Here is a 21352-nt window from a genome sequence, read left to right on the forward strand (position 1 = left end):
TGGGAAGACTGTTCCTTACATTGGTGGGCAGTGGGAAGGACGTTCCTTACATTGGTGGCCAGTGGGAAGGATGTTCCTTACATTGGTGGCCAGTGGGAAGAACGTTCCTTACATTGGTAGCCAGTGGGTATAATGCTTCTTCCATACATCCAGCTGGAAAGATCATTGGTTTCAGCGCTTACTTATATGAAAGTAAAAAAATTGCTCAAGGAACCCCTAGCAACCTTTGCAGAAACTCTGGGCTTTCATGGATCTTTGGTTGAGAAAGGCTGTCCTAAACAACATATATATTTGCAACACAAGCCACTTTTCGGTTGAAGATTAAAGTAAAGGGAAAGGCTAAGCAATACACTCACTTTAAAATGTTACTTTCTAATAGCATCTACATACATTTTAGCATAAATCGCAGCATAAATACCATTTTTTTTCAATGTTTTTCCATGTGGTCGCATGATTACAAAGCTCTTGCTCCTCTGTGCAAGGTGGAGCACTGACAACAGGACTAGATTCCGAGGAGCTGTGATGTTACCCACCAGTGTCCATTGTTCTAAGCATTGTCAAAGGTGGAGAGAGTTCCCAACCAAGAGTCGCACAATAATATAGAGGAGCGAGAGCTTTGCGTTCGCATGCCCAAATAGAAAGAAATTGAAAATAGGGTATTTACATTGTGAGTTATACTAAACGGTATGCAGGGAAATGTGAGGCAATGGGAAGGAAACATTTTTAAGTGGAATTTTGTTTAGCCTACCCTTTTTCTTTAGTTTATCCTAGCATCTCAGTCTGTAATCAGCTGTGACCTTCCAAATATGCCTAAAAACGAACTGCAACCTTAACAGCCATACTTTGTGTTCAAAATTTTACCAAATTGCCATCAATTATGATGTAGACTAGAGAATTGCAGGAAGCTTAAGGTCAAATTACTGGGATCCTCTGCAATAGGATTTCATACTCTTGCATGAGTGGAGGAATGCTGCTTTTTTTTATTACAACAATGAGCCTAATCAGGTGATTATAGTGAAGGAAAACCCTTCCACTTAGCAATCAGTATTGGTAAGGTCCACATTAGGTTAGCAGGTAAGGTTCTGCAATTACATGACTAAAAACCCCTTACAATGTACAGTATATAATTCATTTGGAAATGATTTCAAAAGAAACCCTTTATATTTTAACCTCTTACATTCACAATCTGTATATTACCATTCTCTGACACAGTGCCCCTGCTGAGGATGTATTAACATATAGTTTCCTCTTTTAGAACCAATAGCTAACACTTTGTGTGGCTGCTGGTTGCCAATTCCTGCTCTCAAAGACAGCTAGGATCCCCACCAATGATCCAGAAACAGTCAGCTCAGACATAGCGATCTCATGCAGTCAGAAGACACCAATGACAAAAATGAAAGACTTCCACCTGCAAATGAGCACTGCCATTTTCAGACTGAAGTTCTATGTATTTAATAGTTCAACTGTCAGATACAGTTGCACTATTAGTCCTTGTTCACATGGGGGAATACTAAAGCGTATGCTTGTGGAGGGCCATGGTTACCCGTACAGGGATGTACGAGTCTTCCATGCATCTCCATGCAGGCAGTCCCATTGATGTTGATTGGGACACAGTGACTGCACTGACACAGACGCTGCTCCGAATCTGACATCTGTGTAGGTGTATGGCCTGAACACATAATATATCTGCATTATTAAGTAAAGTTGTATAGGAACAAAGTGAAAATATAGCTATGTATAAAGACAATTTAGATATGCAAATGATCCTAGAATAATTGTTAAAGTGGTATTAAACCCAAAACTATATCGTAGCTTACCAATCATTAGAATTGGTGGCTGCATTTGTTTACTTGTCTTAGGCTATTTTTTCCTTTGTTTCTACCTGGAGATCTGATCAGTAGCATGCCTCCTGTATTAGAGTGCCACTAGCAGATTTAAGTATACTAACATATTGAAGCCAAAGTCTAGCTAACACTTTATAAGTAGTTACAGCAACAGTTTTTTTTCCTTAAAGCGGTAGTAACGTTTTTTTCCTACAAGGCAATATCTTGGCTACGGCACACAGCTCTAAAGGCATGGCACTGTTATGCTTTTCCTTCAGAGCACATGGGCCAGTGACATCACCAGCTGCTGCTCGCTAGAATATCTTCTAAACGATGCACGTTTTGTTATGAGCTTACCTGTAGGTAAAAATAAAGATAGAGTTTACTACCACTTTAAGGCTTTAGGACTTGCGTAAATAAAGAAGGGATGACCGTTTTAAGCACCCTGACAAGTGGTACATGGTTTGTTCTATCCCTTTAACTTCTAAATCTGCAGAACAGCTTGTTCTGTTGAAAAAAAAAAAAAAAAACAGACTTACTGTCAGGATTACCAGGTGAAAATAGAAGAAAAAAGGCCTAAAAAAGAAATCTAAAGCAACCACCACATCTAAAAATTAGTAGGCTGCAGTATAGTACAATTTTGCCTTTGGGTTTAATACAGCTTTAAGTTAACCGACACATGCTGATGCTGCAAAATATGGTACTTAGGCATCAATGAACTCTGGTCATGAAATGGTTAATATTTACATAAAACAAGGAACACACTTATGTAGACATTTGTTAGAATGAAAGATAGATAAACCAAAGTATTCAGAGAGGGTATGATTACATTTACAGTAGTGATCCTGCTTAATATAATGTTATAATGTTCCCATCCTAGGATGTAATATAATGTAATATAACTGCTGTTGAAGGGATGTATTGCCAATAAATGTAATATTATAATGGTGCTAACATGCTATGTAAAATCATAATAGTTCCTTCACAAAAGCACACAACAAATCCTGCAGTATTTCAAATAAAATCATCCTCTTTAGCTCGTTAAAACCACATAACAGCCTCTCAGACAGACATAAACTATTTCCATGTATCCATGTGCTAGACATGGAGAAAAGCTTACACTGAAACTCTGCCTGAAAATAGCCTATTTTGCTTTAATGAGCTGAATGAAATGCATTTTATTTGATATATTGGAGGATTTCTCATGTGCTGCTGTTTAGAAAGAACCTCTCTGCTGGCCAAGGACTGTCACGACTTATTGTACCAGATAAGATGAGTTGTATATATTGTAGGCATTTTATTGAAATAATGCTTAATGACTAAGCTGTTAACTAATGGTCCAATCGTGTTTTGATGGTGCTGCCATTGGATGTCGTATTAAAATGGTGCTGTCATGGGATGGGATGTGGTATTAAAATGGTGCTGTCATGGGATGTGGTATTAAAATGGTACTGTCATGGGAGGTAGTAATAAAATGGTACTGTCATGAGATGTAGTCATTAAATGGTGCTGTCATGGGATGTAGTATTAAAATGGTAGTCATGGGATGTAGTAATAAAATGGTACTGTCATAGGATGTGGTGTTAAAATAGCGCTGCCAAGGCTTGTATTACTATGATGCCATTAGACTGAACAATAACGTCCCCTGCTCAGTTTCAGTAAGTGAATTCAATAATTTCAGCGCTAGGATCCAGCCTCAGGATGTAGCATTATAATGGTGCAACCAAGGGGTGTATTACTATAATCGGAAAATAAAATACAGTCTTAAATATGAACCCCTCCCATGCGATGTGCTGGCACCTGCGGTAATCACAGTACAGTCTTCAGTCTTCTTTTGGCCAAAAAGGGGTACTGGGCGGCACATCGGGAAGAAAAGTCTATATGGCATCCAATGCCTGTTGTCAACTCTTCCACCTGTGACGATCATCTTTATCCACCTGCCTGCTTGAGCGCACTAGACCATTATAATTTATGGTCCTGTTGATTTGGTAAGAGGCGTGTGGTGGTGGGTGTTGGTTGTATCGATCCCTTTTCTGGTCTCCGATTGCACTGCATTGACTTAGAAGATTGGATACATAATTTTGTTGGACATTTTATGCACAATTTTTTGCACCGATTTCAGCACTATTTGTTACTGAATGTTTATATGCTGTTGTATTGATCTAATTTTAGTGCTGCTTTATTTTTTACTAAGTATAATAGGAAAATAGTATATACTATATTATTATATACATATATATATATATATATATATATATATATATATATATTTCTCTATTGTCCATTGACAGACACAGCCTCCTCTTCATCAGCTGAATGGGTTTTGCTGCCCCCTGCAGGAGTTGTCTAGGTTGGAAAACATTTACATGTACACGCCCACGGGGCTGTCCCCACAGGCATAACCCACACACACTCAGCTCAGCAAACCAGTTTGTTTCTGCCTAGAGAAGGAGTAGGACCTAGGTTTCCTGCTGGGACTCCGGTCTTTTTTTTATTGTTTTCAGAATATTTTATTTTATTTCTCTTTACTCTCTTTGCTAGCTAGTGTTCAGGGGGATTCTCTTAGTGATCTACAAGCAATGTCGGCTGGGGCTTAGCACTGGATAATCTAGATCCTTATGGTCCCCCCAGCCTGACCTACGAGCGTGAGCAGGTTATAGTCCCGCACTAGGCCTCGCAACAACTGTGCCCCTTTACGGATGGGGATCAGCCTGCGAGCGGATGCCTCACCCGGGACGTGACGACCTGGAACGCCCTGAGTTGCAGTGTACCCCTCGGCTGGCAGCACCCCCATTCGGGTGGGAGGAGGTCTGCCCGGAGTGGAGCCCACCCAGTCCATGATATGGTGAGTAAATGTGACCCCCCTTGCCCCTGGTGGCCTTGAGGGGATGTGGGCCCTCTCTTGGGGATAATAGGACATGTACCTCCTTAAAGATCCCCCTGGCCTGTCTCCCTCTCCCGTCCCCACAGGGGGCTATGTAACTGCGGTGCCTGGCGTTCTGAGGGGGTAGCAATAGTACCTTGTCTCTTTCTGGGTCTGGTTGTAGATCCTTGAGGCCTTCATTATGGGGGTCCCTGGCCGCATGGCACGCCGTAGGCGCCGCCATCTTAAATGTGGGCAATGTGCAGATTTTCCAATTGACTTGTATGGGGCAGCCATTTTCCTTGAGCTTCCTATTAAAATGTATTGGCAACCATTTTTGTGTAGTATTTACTGCACTGGCAGCGTGAACTTTTACATCCAGGTCGAGGTCACTTCCTGTGATGCTTCTTCCTGCTGCAGGCTGAGATTACTTCCTGTGTCTCTTCTCCATGCTGCAGAAGTCATTCGAGAGGGTTCACCCTGGAGGTGGTACAGTACTGGGGTCTTTGCGGGCATATCCCTACACACTCTCTGTTAGTGTATATTAAAAGGGGACTCTGCAGACCGCGACAATCGGCGGTGGGAACCGCGATCGGCGCATCTTAAACTGACAGTACTCTTTTTTTTTTTTTTTTTGTACTTTAATTATGGAGTCCCAGGCTGTGATTCCACCCTCAGACCCACTCTGTGCGACTCCCAGACAGTCATGATCGCAGTTGCTGGCCGCGATTTCAGCAGCTTTGGAAAGCCTGGCAACAAAAGTTGATTTTGTCATAAAAAAGGTTACTAGCCGGAAACGGCCGTTGCCTTCTCCATCAATGGTGGAATTCTCTGATTCAGAGGCTGATGTGGTCACCACGGATGCCCCCCTACCTGAAGGGTTGCTGTTCTTGCAGTCAGATGGTGAAGAGGACTTTAGTGGAAGCCCTGATTGTCTCAGTGAGGGAAACTTTAAAAATGACTGATGAGCCCACTCCGGCAGGGACGCAGGTGGCCTTTGGCTCCCGCAAGACTCAAAAGTCTGGCAAGGTTTTCCCCTGTCCCGAGACTTTTCATGATATTAAGAATGACCAATAGTGGCGCGTTAAGCACATGCTAGTGGTGCAGAAACACTTTAAACGCCGGTTTTTGTGTTTTGGTATCACAGACGGTTACGGAATGGACTAAGGTTCTGAAAGGGAACTTGGACCCTGATGTAGTTCCCCCAGAACTGATGGAACTTTTGGACCTGATGGCCCAGGCCCTGGTGTTCCTGTGTGATGCGTCTCTGGATGCAGCTCCCCTGGTGGCCAGAGTTTCGGCTGTGGGAATTGCCCTGTGGCGCATGGTTTGGCTGAAGAGCCGGTCGGCTGACCAAGCTTCCAAGAAAGCCCTGACTAATCTACCTTTTCTGGGAGAGGGTCTGACTGGCAGGAAGATTAATCTTCTTCCTCTATCCTCCAAAGGTAAAACACCCTGTGCTAATCGGGTCCTTCCTTTACTGCTCATAGATGTTTTTTTCTTGCCCCCAGGGCACAAGAAAAAGGTAAGCCATTCAGAGCTTCTGGAGGGGCTAAGAAGCACTATGGCAAGTCCAAGACCAGTCAGTACGGTGCTGCGGACAAGTTCTCCTCAGCATGAATGGGCGCCCTCACCTGTTTCTGGGGTGGGGGGACGTCTACGCTTCTTTAAGGAACCCTGGACTTCCTTTGTTCAAGACAAATGGGTTCGCAAAATGATTTGTTCCGGGTACAAAATCAAATTTTGGTCCCGGCCGGGGGACAGGTCTTTTCAGTCGAATCTTCACCTGTCTCCAGAGCGTTTGAAAGATCTTCGGGAAGCTGTACAGGATCTCCTGGCTCAAGGCATGATCATGCCGGTTCCTCCGCAGGAACGATCTCAAGGTTTCTATTCAAACCTGTTCACAGCGCCCAGAAAAGAGGGCAAGGTGTGTCCAATCCTGGACCTCAAGGCTCTGAACCACTTTGTGCTGATACAGAAGTTTCAAATGGAGTCTATTTGGTCGGTGGTGGCATCCCTGAATCAGGGGGATTGTTTGGCATCAAAGATGCGTATCTCTACGTCCCCATATTTGAGGGACATAAGCGATTCCTCCGCTTTGCGGTGGCAGAGAAGCACTTTCAATTTGTGGCATTACCCTTTGGTCTCGCCTGCACTCCCAGAGTTTTTACCAAGGTCCTGGCCCCTGTGCTGGCCTTGTTACGTCAGAGAGGCATCTCAATTTTGGGATATTTTGACAATCTCCTGTTGCGAGCAGACTCTCATTCGAATCTGTTGACCAACATCTCTATTACAGTTCAGACCCTTCAAGAATTTGGTTGGACGATCAATTTCAAGAAATCTGCTCTGATGCCATCCGTACAGGTCACTTATCTGGGGCTGACTCTCAACTCTGCTCTGGCAAAGGTCCAAAGTTTAGCCTTTGGAGTTTACGTTACTTCTTCTGGTTGGGTTCTTCCCACCCCTCATGTCTACACTGCTTTGGGACGTCCTATTCAGCTGATGAAGATGACAGTCTGCGTCTGTCAATGGGCGATAGAAAAAATAAGATTTTTGTAAGATCTTACTGTGAAATCTTTTTCTCTTAAGTCCATTGACAGATGCAGCACCCGCCCCTCTGATTTGTGGATGGTATTTTCTTCACTGCTTGCAACTAAACTGGTTTGCTGAGCATGGGTGGGTTATGCCTGTGGGGACAGCCTCATGGGCGTGTACATGTAGATTTTTCCTGCCTAGACTACTCCTGCAGGGGGCAGCATAACCCATTCAGCTGATGAAGATGAGGCTGCATCTGTCAATGGACTTCAGAAAAAAAAAGATTTTATGGTAAGATCTTACAAAAATCTTTTTTTTTTTAAATGGTGCTGATGGGGGTTAAAATGAATGTTGAAACAGTTATTATATTTTGTGATTGGGCTAGGTGTATTGGGAGCAGTTGGTGCTCAATGACATTTAGTTGAATGGGGCCCAGAAATATTTGATGGCAGCCCTGCCCAACAAAGAAGATTAACATTTTTATAAATGATTAGATGTTCAATGTGCCAGCCTCACTTAGGTATCAATCAGTAGAATCATCTCCTCTGTTGACTGGACAATGTTAAAGTACACCTGCCATGAGGAAAGTATAGGGGCTGCTATTGCTGTCTTCCTTCTGAAAATGCTAGTTGCCTGACTGGCTTTACTGTGGTTTAATCACAGACCCGGAAAAAGCATGCTGTAAAAGAAGTGTTGGAGTGCCTTATCTCTTTACCTGCTTCAAGTCATTAACTCGGCACACACTGAAGTTTTGCATTAGCGTGACAGCCAGGAAAATAGCATTTAAGGGTTTAACAGTGGCACGCTAGATCATTTATTGGAGGTGTACTTTAAAGACACAAACTATGGCCATTTGGTAGTTTTAAATAAAGCACCACAAAACGGCCAGGTGTTTTTTATAGAAAACAAATCTGTGGTCCTTCGGGTACATTTTGCTATCCTAAAATAAAAACTATGTGGTCTGTATTCATTAGTCACGTGGCGTTCACCCAAGGTTCTCTAATTTGTCTAATTGTCTTGAAAAGTAATGGACGTTGGGTGAGCATATTAATAGACAGACTCCTATGTGTCAATCCCGGTATTTACTTGTGTCCTAAAAAGTATTAATTGTAGTAAATAACAAAAAAAGCCTTTATACAATTATAATTAGTGTTGAGCGAACACGGACTGTATTATTCGTGTTCGTACCGAATAATTGGATTTTTTTTACCCGAACACGGACACGGACACTTTACTGTATGTTCGGGTAAAAATCCGTGTTCGGTCGTTTTATTTCCGGGTTTTGCATGCTTTGGCGCTCTTTTCATGGCGGGCTTTCAACAGCCAATCAACAATCGTTTAACTGGTGTGCCTTAAGCCATCCCAGCCATGCCTGCAAATGTCTTAGTAGCTGTGATTGGCCGTCTGAAGCATGTGACCAAGTCTTTATAAGTTCGAGGCAGCCGCCGCAGCAGCGTCATTCTGCTGCTTAGCTAAGGGACAGAGCACACATCAATGTGCTGGCTGCTGATTAGGGAAAGATAGGCAGGAAAAAACCATTTGTGTCCGGATAGAATTGAGGGACAGGTCGGAGTGTTTAGGCAGGGCGAGTTGTAGGCATTTTAGGGATAGAGTCTGCTGAATAATAGGGTCAGTGTCTTCTACAAACTACAATCGATATTGCTGTGTGGGGGGTGGGGTGAATCTGCACTCAATCCTGATCTACGATCTCTTCTCAATCCTGTTAGGGACAGAGTCTGCTGAATTTTAGGGAAACTGTGTTCTACAAACTACAATCGATATTGCTGTGTGGTGTGGGATTGGAGATAGGCAGGTGTCAGTGATCCACATCCATTTTTCTGTGTGTGAGCTGCAGTGAACACAATCTTTTTGGGCTGCAGTGAACACAATCTTTTTGGGCTGCAGTGAACACAATCTTTTTGGGCTGCAGTGAACACAATCTTTTTGGGCTGCAGTGAACACAATCTTTTTGGGGTGCAGTGAACAAAATCTTTTTGGGGTGCAGTGAACACAATCCTTTTTGGTGTGCAGTGAACACAATCTTTGTGGGGTGCAGTGAACAAAATCCTTTGTGGGGTGCAGTGAACACAATTTTTTTGGGGTGCAGTGAACAAAATCCTTTTTGGGGTGCAGTGAACAACATCCTTTTTGGGGTGCAGTGAACACAATCTTTTTGGGGTGCAGTGAACAAAATCCTTTGTGGGGTGCAGTGAACACAATCTTTTTGGGGTGCAGTGAACACAATCTTTTTGGGGTGGAGTGAACAACATCCTTTTTGGGGTGCAGTGAACAAAATCCTTTTTGGGGTGCAGTGAACAAAATCATTTTTGGGGTGCAGTGAACACAATCTTTTTGGGGTGCAGTGAACACAATCTTTGTGGGGTGCAGTGAACACAATCTTTTTGGGGTGGAGTGAACAACATCCTTTTTGGGGTGCAGTGAACAACATCCTTTTTGGGGTGCAGTGAACACAATCTTTTTGGGGTGCAGTGAACACAATCTTTGTGGGGTACAGTGAACAGAATCTTTGTGGGGTGCAGTGAACACAATCTTTGGGGGGTACAGTGAACACAATCTTTTTGGGGTGCAGTGAACACAATCTTTGTGGGGTGCAGTGAACACAATCTTTTTGGGGTGGAGTGAACAAAATCATTTTTGGGGTGCAGTGAACAACATCCTTTTTGGGGTGCAGTGATCAAAATCCTTTTTGGGGTGCAGTGAACACAATCTTTTTGGGGTGCAGTGAACAAAATCCTTTGTGGGGTGCAGTGAACAGAATCTTTGTGGGGTGCAGTGAACACAATCTTTGGGGGGGTACAGTGAACACAATCTTTTTGGGGTGCAGTGAACACAATCTTTGTGGGGTACAGTGAACAGAATCTTTGTGGGGTGCAGTGAACACAATCTTTGGGGGTACAGTGAACACAATCTTTTTGGGGTGCAGTGAACACAATCTTTGGGGGGTACAGTGAACACAATCTTTTTGGGGTGCAGTGAACACAATCTTTGTGGGGTGCAGTGAACACAATCTTTGGGGGGGTACAGTGAACACAATCTTTTTGGGGTGCAGTGAACAACATCCTTTTAGGGTGCAGTGAACACAATCTTTGTGGGGTACAGTGAACACAATCTCATACTTCTGAAGATTTGAGGGTGCTGCCTGTTCCATACTCCCCCTACTCCTCATCTAGCCTTTTAGGGGTACAAACAATAGTAATTGGGGCCTAGTGTGGTTGTGTACGTGTGATATACATACACTTTTTTTGGATCATATTTTCTATTCCGCTATTTAATCAAAAACCTTTGGGGATCAGTTAAATTGGGGGATAGTCTGTGTTGGTACGTGTGAGAGAGATCCACCTTTCCAAGTTGTTGGGGTTCATCTCATACTTCTGAAGGTTTGAGGGTGCTGCCTGTTCCATACTCCCCCTACTCCTAGCCTTTTAGGGGTACAAACAATAGTAATTGGGGCCTAGTGTGGTTGTGTACGTGTGATATACATACACTTTTTTTGGATCATATTTTCTATTCCGCTATTTAATCAAAAACCTTTGGGGATCAGTTAAATTGGGGGATAGTCTGTGTTGGTACGTGTGAGAGAGATCCACCTTTCCAAGTTGTTGGGGTTCATCTCATACTTCTGAAGGTTTGAGGGTGCTGCCTGTTCCATACCCCCCCTACTCCTCATCTAGCCTTTTAGGGGTACAAACAATAGTAATTGGGGCCTAGTGTGGTTGTGTACGTGTGATATACATACACTTTTTTTGGATCATATTTTCTATTCCGCTATTTAATCAAAAACCTTTGGGGATCAGTTAAATTGGGGGATAATCTGTGTTGGTACGTGTGAGAGAGATCCACCTTTCCAAGTTGTTGGGGTTCATCTCATACTTCTGAAGGTTTGAGGGTGCTGCCTGTTCCATACTCCCCCTACTCCTCATCTAGCCTTTTAGGGGTACAAACAATAGTAATTGGGGCCCAGTGTGGTTGTGTACGTGTGATATACATACACTTTTTTTGGATCATATTTTCTATTCCGCTATTTAATCAAAAACCTTTGGGGATCAGTTAAATTGGGGGATAGTCTGTGTTGGTACGTGTGAGAGAGATCCACCTTTCCAAGTTGTTGGGGTTCATCTCATACTTCTGAAGGTTTGAGGGTGCTGCCTGTTCCATACTCCCCCTACTCCTCATCTAGCCTTTTAGGGGTACAAACAATAGTAATTGGGGCCCAGTGTGGTTGTGTACGTGTGATATACATACACTTTTTTTGGATCATATTTTCTATTCCGCTATTTAATCAAAAACCTTTGGGGATCAGTTAAATTGGGGGATAGTCTGTGTTGGTACGTGTGAGAGAGATCCACCTTTCCAAGTTGTTGGGGTTCATCTCATACTTCTGAAGGTTTGAGGGTGCTGCCTGTTCCATACCCCCCCTACTCCTCATCTAGCCTTTTAGGGGTACAAACAATAGTAATTGGGGCCTAGTGTGGTTGTGTACATGTGATATACATACACTTTTTTTGGATCATATTTTCTATTCCGCTATTTAATCAAAAACCTTTGGGGATCAGTTAAATTGGGGGATAGTCTGTGTTGGTACGTGTGAGAGAGATCCACCTTTCCAAGTTGTTGGGGTTCATCTCATACTTCTGAAGGTTTGAGGGTGCTGCCTGTTCCATACCCCCCCTACTCCTCATATAGCCTTTTAGGGGTACAAACAATAGTAATTGGGGCCTAGTGTGGTTGTGTACGTGTGATATACATACACTTTTTTTGGATCATATTTTCTATTCCGCTATTTAATCAAAAACCTTTGGGGATCAGTTAAATTGGGGGATAGTCTGTGTTGGTACGTGTGAGAGAGATCCACCTTTCCAAGTTTTTGGGGTTCATCTCATACTTCTGAAGATTTGAGGGTGCTGCCTGTTCCATACCCCCCCTACTCCTCATCTAGCCTTTTAGGGGTACAAACAATAGTAATTGGGGCCTAGTGTGGTTGTGTACGTGTGATATACATACACTTTTTTTGGATCATATTTTCTATTCCGCTATTTAATCAAAAACCTTTGGGGATCAGTTAAATTGGGGGATAGTCTGTGTTGGTACGTGTGAGAGAGATCCACCTTTCCAAGTTGTTGGGGTTCATCTCATACTTCTGAAGGTTTGAGGGTGCTGCCTGTTCCATACCCCCCCTACTCCTCATCTAGCCTTTTAGGGGTACAAACAATAGTAATTGGGGCCTAGTGTGGTTGTGTACGTGTGATATACATACACTTTTTTTGGATCATATTTTCTATTCCGCTATTTAATCAAAAACCTTTGGGGATCAGTTAAATTGGGGGATAGTCTGTGTTGGTACGTGTGAGAGAGATCCACCTTTCCAAGTTGTTGGGGTTCATCTCATACTTCTGAAGGTTTGAGGGTGCTGCCTGTTCCATACTCCCCCTACTCCTAGCCTTTTAGGGGTACAAACAATAGTAATTGGGGCCTAGTGTGGTTGTGTACGTGTGATATACATACACTTTTTTTGGATCATATTTTCTATTCCGCTATTTAATCAAAAACCTTTGGGGATCAGTTAAATTGGGGGATAGTCTGTGTTGGTACGTGTGAGAGAGATCCACCTTTCCAAGTTGTTGGGGTTCATCTCATACTTCTGAAGGTTTGAGGGTGCTGCCTGTTCCATACCCCCCCTACTCCTCATCTAGCCTTTTAGGGGTACAAACAATAGTAATTGGGGCCCAGTGTGGTTGTGTACGTGTGATATACATACACTTTTTTTGGATCATATTTTCTATTCCGCTATTTAATCAAAAACCTTTGGGGATCAGTTAAATTGGGGGATAATCTGTGTTGGTACGTGTGAGAGAGATCCACCTTTCCAAGTTGTTGGGGTTCATCTCATACTTCTGAAGGTTTGAGGGTGCTGCCTGTTCCATACTCCCCCTACTCCTCATCTAGCCTTTTAGGGGTACAAACAATAGTAATTGGGGCCCAGTGTGGTTGTGTACGTGTGATATACATACACTTTTTTTGGATCATATTTTCTATTCCGCTATTTAATCAAAAACCTTTGGGGATCAGTTAAATTGGGGGATAGTCTGTGTTGGTACGTGTGAGAGAGATCCACCTTTCCAAGTTGTTGGGGTTCATCTCATACTTCTGAAGGTTTGAGGGTGCTGCCTGTTCCATACTCCCCCTACTCCTCATCTAGCCTTTTAGGGGTACAAACAATAGTAATTGGGGCCCAGTGTGGTTGTGTACGTGTGATATACATACACTTTTTTTGGATCATATTTTCTATTCCGCTATTTAATCAAAAACCTTTGGGGATCAGTTAAATTGGGGGATAGTCTGTGTTGGTACGTGTGAGAGAGATCCACCTTTCCAAGTTGTTGGGGTTCATCTCATACTTCTGAAGGTTTGAGGGTGCTGCCTGTTCCATACCCCCCCTACTCCTCATCTAGCCTTTTAGGGGTACAAACAATAGTAATTGGGGCCTAGTGTGGTTGTGTACATGTGATATACATACACTTTTTTTGGATCATATTTTCTATTCCGCTATTTAATCAAAAACCTTTGGGGATCAGTTAAATTGGGGGATAGTCTGTGTTGGTACGTGTGAGAGAGATCCACCTTTCCAAGTTGTTGGGGTTCATCTCATACTTCTGAAGGTTTGAGGGTGCTGCCTGTTCCATACCCCCCCTACTCCTCATATAGCCTTTTAGGGGTACAAACAATAGTAATTGGGGCCTAGTGTGGTTGTGTACGTGTGATATACATACACTTTTTTTGGATCATATTTTCTATTCCGCTATTTAATCAAAAACCTTTGGGGATCAGTTAAATTGGGGGATAGTCTGTGTTGGTACGTGTGAGAGAGATCCACCTTTCCAAGTTTTTGGGGTTCATCTCATACTTCTGAAGATTTGAGGGTGCTGCCTGTTCCATACCCCCCCTACTCCTCATCTAGCCTTTTAGGGGTACAAACAATAGTAATTGGGGCCTAGTGTGGTTGTGTACGTGTGATATACATACACTTTTTTTGGATCATATTTTCTATTCCGCTATTTAATCAAAAACCTTTGGGGATCAGTTAAATTGGGGGATAGTCTGTGTTGGTACGTGTGAGAGAGATCCACCTTTCCAAGTTGTTGGGGTTCATCTCATACTTCTGAAGGTTTGAGGGTGCTGCCTGTTCCATACCCCCCCTACTCCTCATCTAGCCTTTTAGGGGTACAAACAATAGTAATTGGGGCCTAGTGTGGTTGTGTACGTGTGATATACATACACTTTTTTTGGATCATATTTTCTATTCCGCTATTTAATCAAAAACCTTTGGGGATCAGTTAAATTGGGGGATAGTCTGTGTTGGTACGTGTGAGAGAGATCCACCTTTCCAAGTTGTTGGGGTTCATCTCATACTTCTGAAGGTTTGAGGGTGCTGCCTGTTCCATACTCCCCCTACTCCTAGCCTTTTAGGGGTACAAACAATAGTAATTGGGGCCTAGTGTGGTTGTGTACGTGTGATATACATACACTTTTTTTGGATCATATTTTCTATTCCGCTATTTAATCAAAAACCTTTGGGGATCAGTTAAATTGGGGGATAGTCTGTGTTGGTACGTGTGAGAGAGATCCACCTTTCCAAGTTGTTGGGGTTCATCTCATACTTCTGAAGGTTTGAGGGTGCTGCCTGTTCCATACCCCCCCTACTCCTCATCTAGCCTTTTAGGGGTACAAACAATAGTAATTGGGGCCCAGTGTGGTTGTGTACGTGTGATATACATACACTTTTTTTGGATCATATTTTCTATTCCGCTATTTAATCAAAAACCTTTGGGGATCAGTTAAATTGGGGGATAATCTGTGTTGGTACGTGTGAGAGAGATCCACCTTTCCAAGTTGTTGGGGTTCATCTCATACTTCTGAAGGTTTGAGGGTGCTGCCTGTTCCATACTCCCCCTACTCCTCATCTAGCCTTTTAGGGGTACAAACAATAGTAATTGGGGCCCAGTGTGGTTGTGTACGTGTGATATACATACACTTTTTTTGGATCATATTTTCTATTCCGCTATTTAATCAAAAACCTTTGGGGATCAGTTAAATTGGGGGATAGTCTGTGTTGGTACGTGTGAGAGAGATCCACCTTTCCAAGTTGTTGGGGTTCATCTCATACTTCTGAAGGTTTGAGGGTGCTGCCTGTTCCATACTCCCCCTACTCCTCATCTAGCCTTTTAGGGGTACAAACAATAGTAATTGGGGCCCAGTGTGGTTGTGTACGTGTGATATACATACACTTTTTTTGGATCATATTTTCTATTCCGCTATTTAATCAAAAACCTTTGGGGATCAGTTAAATTGGGGGATAGTCTGTGTTGGTACGTGTGAGAGAGATCCACCTTTCCAAGTTGTTGGGGTTCATCTCATACTTCTGAAGGTTTGAGGGTGCTGCCTGTTCCATACCCCCCCTACTCCTCATCTAGCCTTTTAGGGGTACAAACAATAGTAATTGGGGCCTAGTGTGGTTGTGTACATGTGATATACATACACTTTTTTTGGATCATATTTTCTATTCCGCTATTTAATCAAAAACCTTTGGGGATCAGTTAAATTGGGGGATAGTCTGTGTTGGTACGTGTGAGAGAGATCCACCTTTCCAAGTTGTTGGGGTTCATCTCATACTTCTGAAGGTTTGAGGGTGCTGCCTGTTCCATACCCCCCCTACTCCTCATATAGCCTTTTAGGGGTACAAACAATAGTAATTGGGGCCTAGTGTGGTTGTGTACGTGTGATATACATACACTTTTTTTGGATCATATTTTCTATTCCGCTATTTAATCAAAAACCTTTGGGGATCAGTTAAATTGGGGGATAGTCTGTGTTGGTACGTGTGAGAGAGATCCACCTTTCCAAGTTTTTGGGGTTCATCTCATACTTCTGAAGATTTGAGGGTGCTGCCTGTTCCATACCCCCCCTACTCCTCATCTAGCCTTTTAGGGGTACAAACAATAGTAATTGGGGCCTAGTGTGGTTGTGTACGTGTGATATACATACACTTTTTTTGGATCATATTTTCTATTCCGCTATTTAATCAAAAACCTTTGGGGATCAGTTAAATTGGGGGATAGTCTGTGTTGGTACGTGTGAGAGAGATCCACCTTTCCAAGTTGTTGGGGTTCATCTCATACTTCTGAAGGTTTGAGGGTGCTGCCTGTTCCATACCCCCCCTACTCCTCATCTAGCCTTTTAGGGGTACAAACAATAGTAATTGGGGCCTAGTGTGGTTGTGTACGTGTGATATACATACACTTTTTTTGGATCATATTTTCTATTCCGCTATTTAATCAAAAACCTTTGGGGATCAGTTAAATTGGGGGATAGTCTGTGTTGGTACGTGTGAGAGAGATCCACCTTTCCAAGTTTTTGGGGTTCATCTCATACTTCTGAAGATTTGAGGGTGCTGCCTGTTCCATACCCCCCCTACTCCTCATCTAGCCTTTTAGGGGTACAAACAATAGTAATTGGGGCCTAGTGTGGTTGTGTACGTGTGATATACATACACTTTTTTTGGATCATATTTTCTATTCCGCTATTTAATCAAAAACCTTTGGGGATCAGTTAAATTGGGGGATAGTCTGTGTTGGTACGTGTGAGAGAGATCCACCTTTCCAAGTTGTTGGGGTTCATCTCATACTTCTGAAGGTTTGAGGGTGCTGCCTGTTCCATACTCCCCCTACTCCTCATCTAGCCTTTTAGGGGTACAAACAATAGTAATTGGGGCCTAGTGTGGTTGTGTACGTGTGATATACATACACTTTTTTTGGATCATATTTTCTATTCCGCTATTTAATCAAAAACCTTTGGGGATCAGTTAAATTGGGGGATAGTCTGTGTTGGTACGTGTGAGAGAGATCCACCTTTCCAAGTTGTTGGGGTTCATCTCATACTTCTGAAGGTTTGAGGGTGCTGCCTGTTCCATACTCCCCCTACTCCTCATCTAGCCTTTTAGGGGTACAAACAATAGTAATTGGGGCCCAGTGTGGTTGTGTACGTGTGATATACATACACTTTTTTTGGATCATATTTTCTATTCCGCTATTTAATCAAAAACCTTTGGGGATCAGTTAAATTGGGGGATAGTCTGTGTTGGTACGTGTGAGAGAGATCCACCTTTCCAAGTTGTTGGGGTTCATCTCATACTTCTGAAGGTTTGAGGGTGCTGCCTGTTCCATACCCCCCCTACTCCTCATCTAGCCTTTTAGGGGTACAAACAATAGTAATTGGGGCCCAGTGTGGTTGTGTACGTGTGATATACATACACTTTTTTTGGATCATATTTTCTATTCCGCTATTTAATTTAACTGGGCCTCCATGCGAGACCTGTGTGCCTTGTTGCGCTGTTTTGAGTACTCCACCAACATGGCCAGTGGCAATGACGCCGTTCTCAGCTTAACTATCCCACTTCTATGCCTCCTTGAAAAAACAATTCGGGCGATGATGGAAGAGGATGTGGCACAGGATGAGGAGGAGGAGGAGGATGAAGAGGTAACATTTCCAAGGCTTTCAGGGCAGTCATTCGCAAGGGGCTCCGAGGGTGGGTTCCTGCACACGCAAACGCCAGGGACGCAATTGTCCAGCAGGGGCACAGTTCTGGAGGATGAGGAGGATGAGGAGGAGGAGGAGCTGGAGGAGGAGATGGAACCATGTTCACAGCAGGGTGGCACCCAGGCCAGCTCATGGCCATCACTGGTGCGTGGCTGGGGGGATACAGAGGACACGGACGATACACCTCCCACAGAGGACAGCCTTTCGTTGCCTCTGGGCAGCCTGGCACACATGAGCGATTACATGCTGCAGTGTCTCCACAACGACCGCCGAGTTGCCCACATTCTAACTTGTGCTGATTACTGGGTGGCCACGCTGCTGGATCCCCGTTACAAGGACAACGTACCGTCCTTAATTCACTCACTGGAGCGCGATCGCAAGATGCGCGAGTACAAGCGCACGCTGGTAGACGCCATGCTGCTGGCATTCCCATCTGACAGCGGGGCCACAGTGGAAGCACAAGGCAGAGGAGGAGGAGGAGGAGGTCGCCAACGCAACCAGGGCACCGCCAGCACCTCAGAAGGCAGGGTTAGCATGGCCGAAATGTGGAAAAGCTTTGTCAGCACGCCACAACAAACAGCAGCACCAGCAGCTCAGATGGAACGTCTTAGCAGGAGGCAGCATTTTACCAACATGGTGGAGCAGTATGTGTGCACACGCCTACATGTAGTGAATGACGGGTCTGCCCCCTTCAACTTCTGGGTCTCCAAATTGGGCACATGGCCTGAGCTTGCCCTTTACGCCTTGGAGGTGCTGGCGTGCCCTGCAGCCAGTGTATTATCTGAACGGGTATTTAGCACGGCTGGGGGCGTTATAACAGACAAGCGCAGCCGCCTGTCCAGAGACAATGTGGACAAGCTCACGTTCATTAAAATGAACCAGGCATGGATCCCACGGGACTTTTCCGTACCTTATGCAGAATAGCAATGGATACCGACCTTACCCACCCATTGTTCCATTTTTGCTCTTTCTCACTCTTTTGGGGTGTACCCTCATTTAAAATTTTTGAAAAGAAGCAGTGTTGGCTACCTCGTCCTCCTCCTCAGGGCCAGATTAATGTAGGGGCTATTGGAGCTGCAGCTCCAGGCCCCTACCTTTTATATAGGCCCCGGGTTGGCCATATTCACTGTTACCGCTCTTCTGTCACTTGTAAACACAGAAGTCTGGCTTCTATGCTCGCTTCCCCAGGCAGCACCCTCAGAACCTCCCCACACAGCGTGAAGGCCGGACAAGGAGGGACAGTTGGCGATGCATGGATGTGTTTATGGGCTTCAGAGACAGCATCCCATGTTGAATTAGGCATGCATGGCTGCACCCTTCCTCCTCTGGGTGCATGGCAAGGCACGGCCCTTAAGGCCCTTCAAAATCCTCAGCACCAAGCCCATGATGCTGTTAATCCGGCCCTGGTCCTCCTCCACCGCCGCTTCCACCTACACCGCCCATAGGTGTGCGCAGCCTATTGCATTAAGGTGTGCACCCCAAAGTTGAAATACACATGCATGTGTTTGCCAGCAGGGAGAGTAATGTATCGGGGCCATGTACCTGTAGGCAAGGAGAAATAGAGCAGAGCAGGTCCCAGGGAGATCTTTCCCATCTCCTCACTGGCAATGCTATGTGCCCTAGGTGATTAGGGTGTGCCCAGGCACACCCAGCACACCCTGTGCGCACGCCTATGTCACCGCCACATCCACCACCACCTCAACCTCCCTCCTACTCCATATGGGCCTCGTCCTTCAGAGATGAAGAAGAACATTGTTTTATTTTTCTGTTTTTTTTTGTTGTTTTAAGTTATTTCCCTATCCACATTTGTTTGCAGAGCACTTGCCATGCTCTTAATTACGTTTTGCTGCCATTTGCAGCACTCTAGCCCTTTCCTTTGGTGTTTTAGAGCCATTTTAGTGCCTTAAAGTTCGGGTCCCCATTGACTTCAATGGGGTTCGGTGTCCGGGAAAAGTTCGGTAAAAGTCCGGGACACGGACCCGGACTTTTTTTTAAAGTTCGGCCGAACCCGTCGAACACGGACATCTAGGTGTCCGCTCAACCCTAATTATAATAAAGGTAATATTAGACATAATAGATTAACTTATACATAATTATCCTTTTACATTTTGCAAAAACAAGGCAGTGGTATGGACATGCCTGCAATCTGCTTTTCCTTAATGTGAGAGTTTTATCTTATAGGCAGTGGCCAATTTAGATTCATTTTGATCTCAATAATAGTGGTACTTTCCAGTCTAATTGGTATGAGAAATAATCTGATTGATGTATTCATAATATATGAGAAGACTGCTGCACAACTTCATTACAAAGGAATGTTTTCAGTCTCTGCTTTGTAAACTCCGCACAGCATGCCAATCGTTGTGGGTAAGTGTGGCATTTATTCCCATCATTATTTGTTGTGCATGATTTGGCTCTTCAAAAGGGCAATGGTAATGAGCAAGGGACATGCATAATGAGATTCCGCTACAGACTCTCACGCCCACACTCCGAAAATGCAACAAGCATATGGACTGCTTCAATTTGACAGCCCAGTTAAAGATCACATTGGTTAATCAACCATTTTTTGCTATCCAGCAAGGAATGTGGGAGGCACAGGTTACCTCTATTGTTTTGTAGCCTAGGCAACAGAAAGAAAGAAAAAAACAAATGGCAGTTTTGTAATCAAATAAGGTACTAGAAAGTGATGACCAAAAGTAGAATATTTCTACATTGAACCAGCAGCAACAGTGTGAGAACTCAGACGTGGCTAGCAGTGTTGATCTAGCGAAGACGCACAGAGTAACAGCTGGAAGAAACCTATTACAGTATGTTCTTGTATACTGAATGTTATTGTAGGTACATTTTGCCATTTCTTACTGGTTCTTCATTTCTAACATTTTGGGTTTGTGATAGCTCTGTAGGTGCCCCACTTGGTTAATGAAAGCAAACCTTTGTACTGGTATGCATGATATCATTTGAGTTCCATTTCTTTCTACAATTTCCATTCCAGAAATCCCTTAATCCATCAATGCCATTCATGGCATTTGGAATCAGCGGCATATCAGCAGGATTCCTGAGTCTGTTACTGCCAGAAACACTTAATAAGCCAATTGCAGAGTGCATTGAAGACCTACAGCCTCATGCATACCAATTGTTAAACAAGGTAAGACATCAACGCATAGAAAGAATGGTGCATTATCATGACAGCTTGACATGTAGCTGGTGTCATTTCAGTACTTCTCCCCTACAGCCTGCTGTGTCTACATCTCTGACAACACCGGCTTCCTAGATTAAATTCACATCTCCAACTGAAATAGTTGTATTGTTTTTGGTGCAATATTCATGGAATGGATTACTATGTCTAAAGAGAATTTTTTACTTAAATGCCTTATTTTAAAAACAGAATAAAAGTTCAGATCCACTGTTATTTTCACTTTTTTTTAAGTTTATAATGAGTTGTTGCCTCTTTAGAACCAGACAAGTTTTCTATATTTTTGTAGTTGTTTCATTGCATTAGCATTTTATAATATTATATAATCTA

At 43.6% G+C, this 21352-nt stretch overlaps 1 protein-coding gene across 1 annotated transcript in view; it reads left to right on the forward strand.

Annotated features, from left to right (window-relative positions):
• LOC309564274 (solute carrier family 22 member 15-like) overlaps positions 1-21100 on the forward strand; it is a gene marked incomplete at its 3' end in the record, with an annotated part of 458247 nt that extends 437147 nt beyond the window's left edge. The window contains exon 11 of the mRNA XM_082268897.1: positions 20822-21100. Within this exon, the coding sequence (XP_082125023.1) occupies positions 20822-21100 (279 nt within the window). The remainder of the gene's footprint in view (positions 1-20821) is intronic.
• Positions 21101-21352: the final 252 nt, after the last annotated feature.

Source organism: Pelophylax lessonae (assembly GCF_965119305.1).
Source record: "Pelophylax lessonae genome assembly, chromosome: 9".
Taxonomy (NCBI): Eukaryota; Metazoa; Chordata; class Amphibia; order Anura; family Ranidae; genus Pelophylax; species Pelophylax lessonae.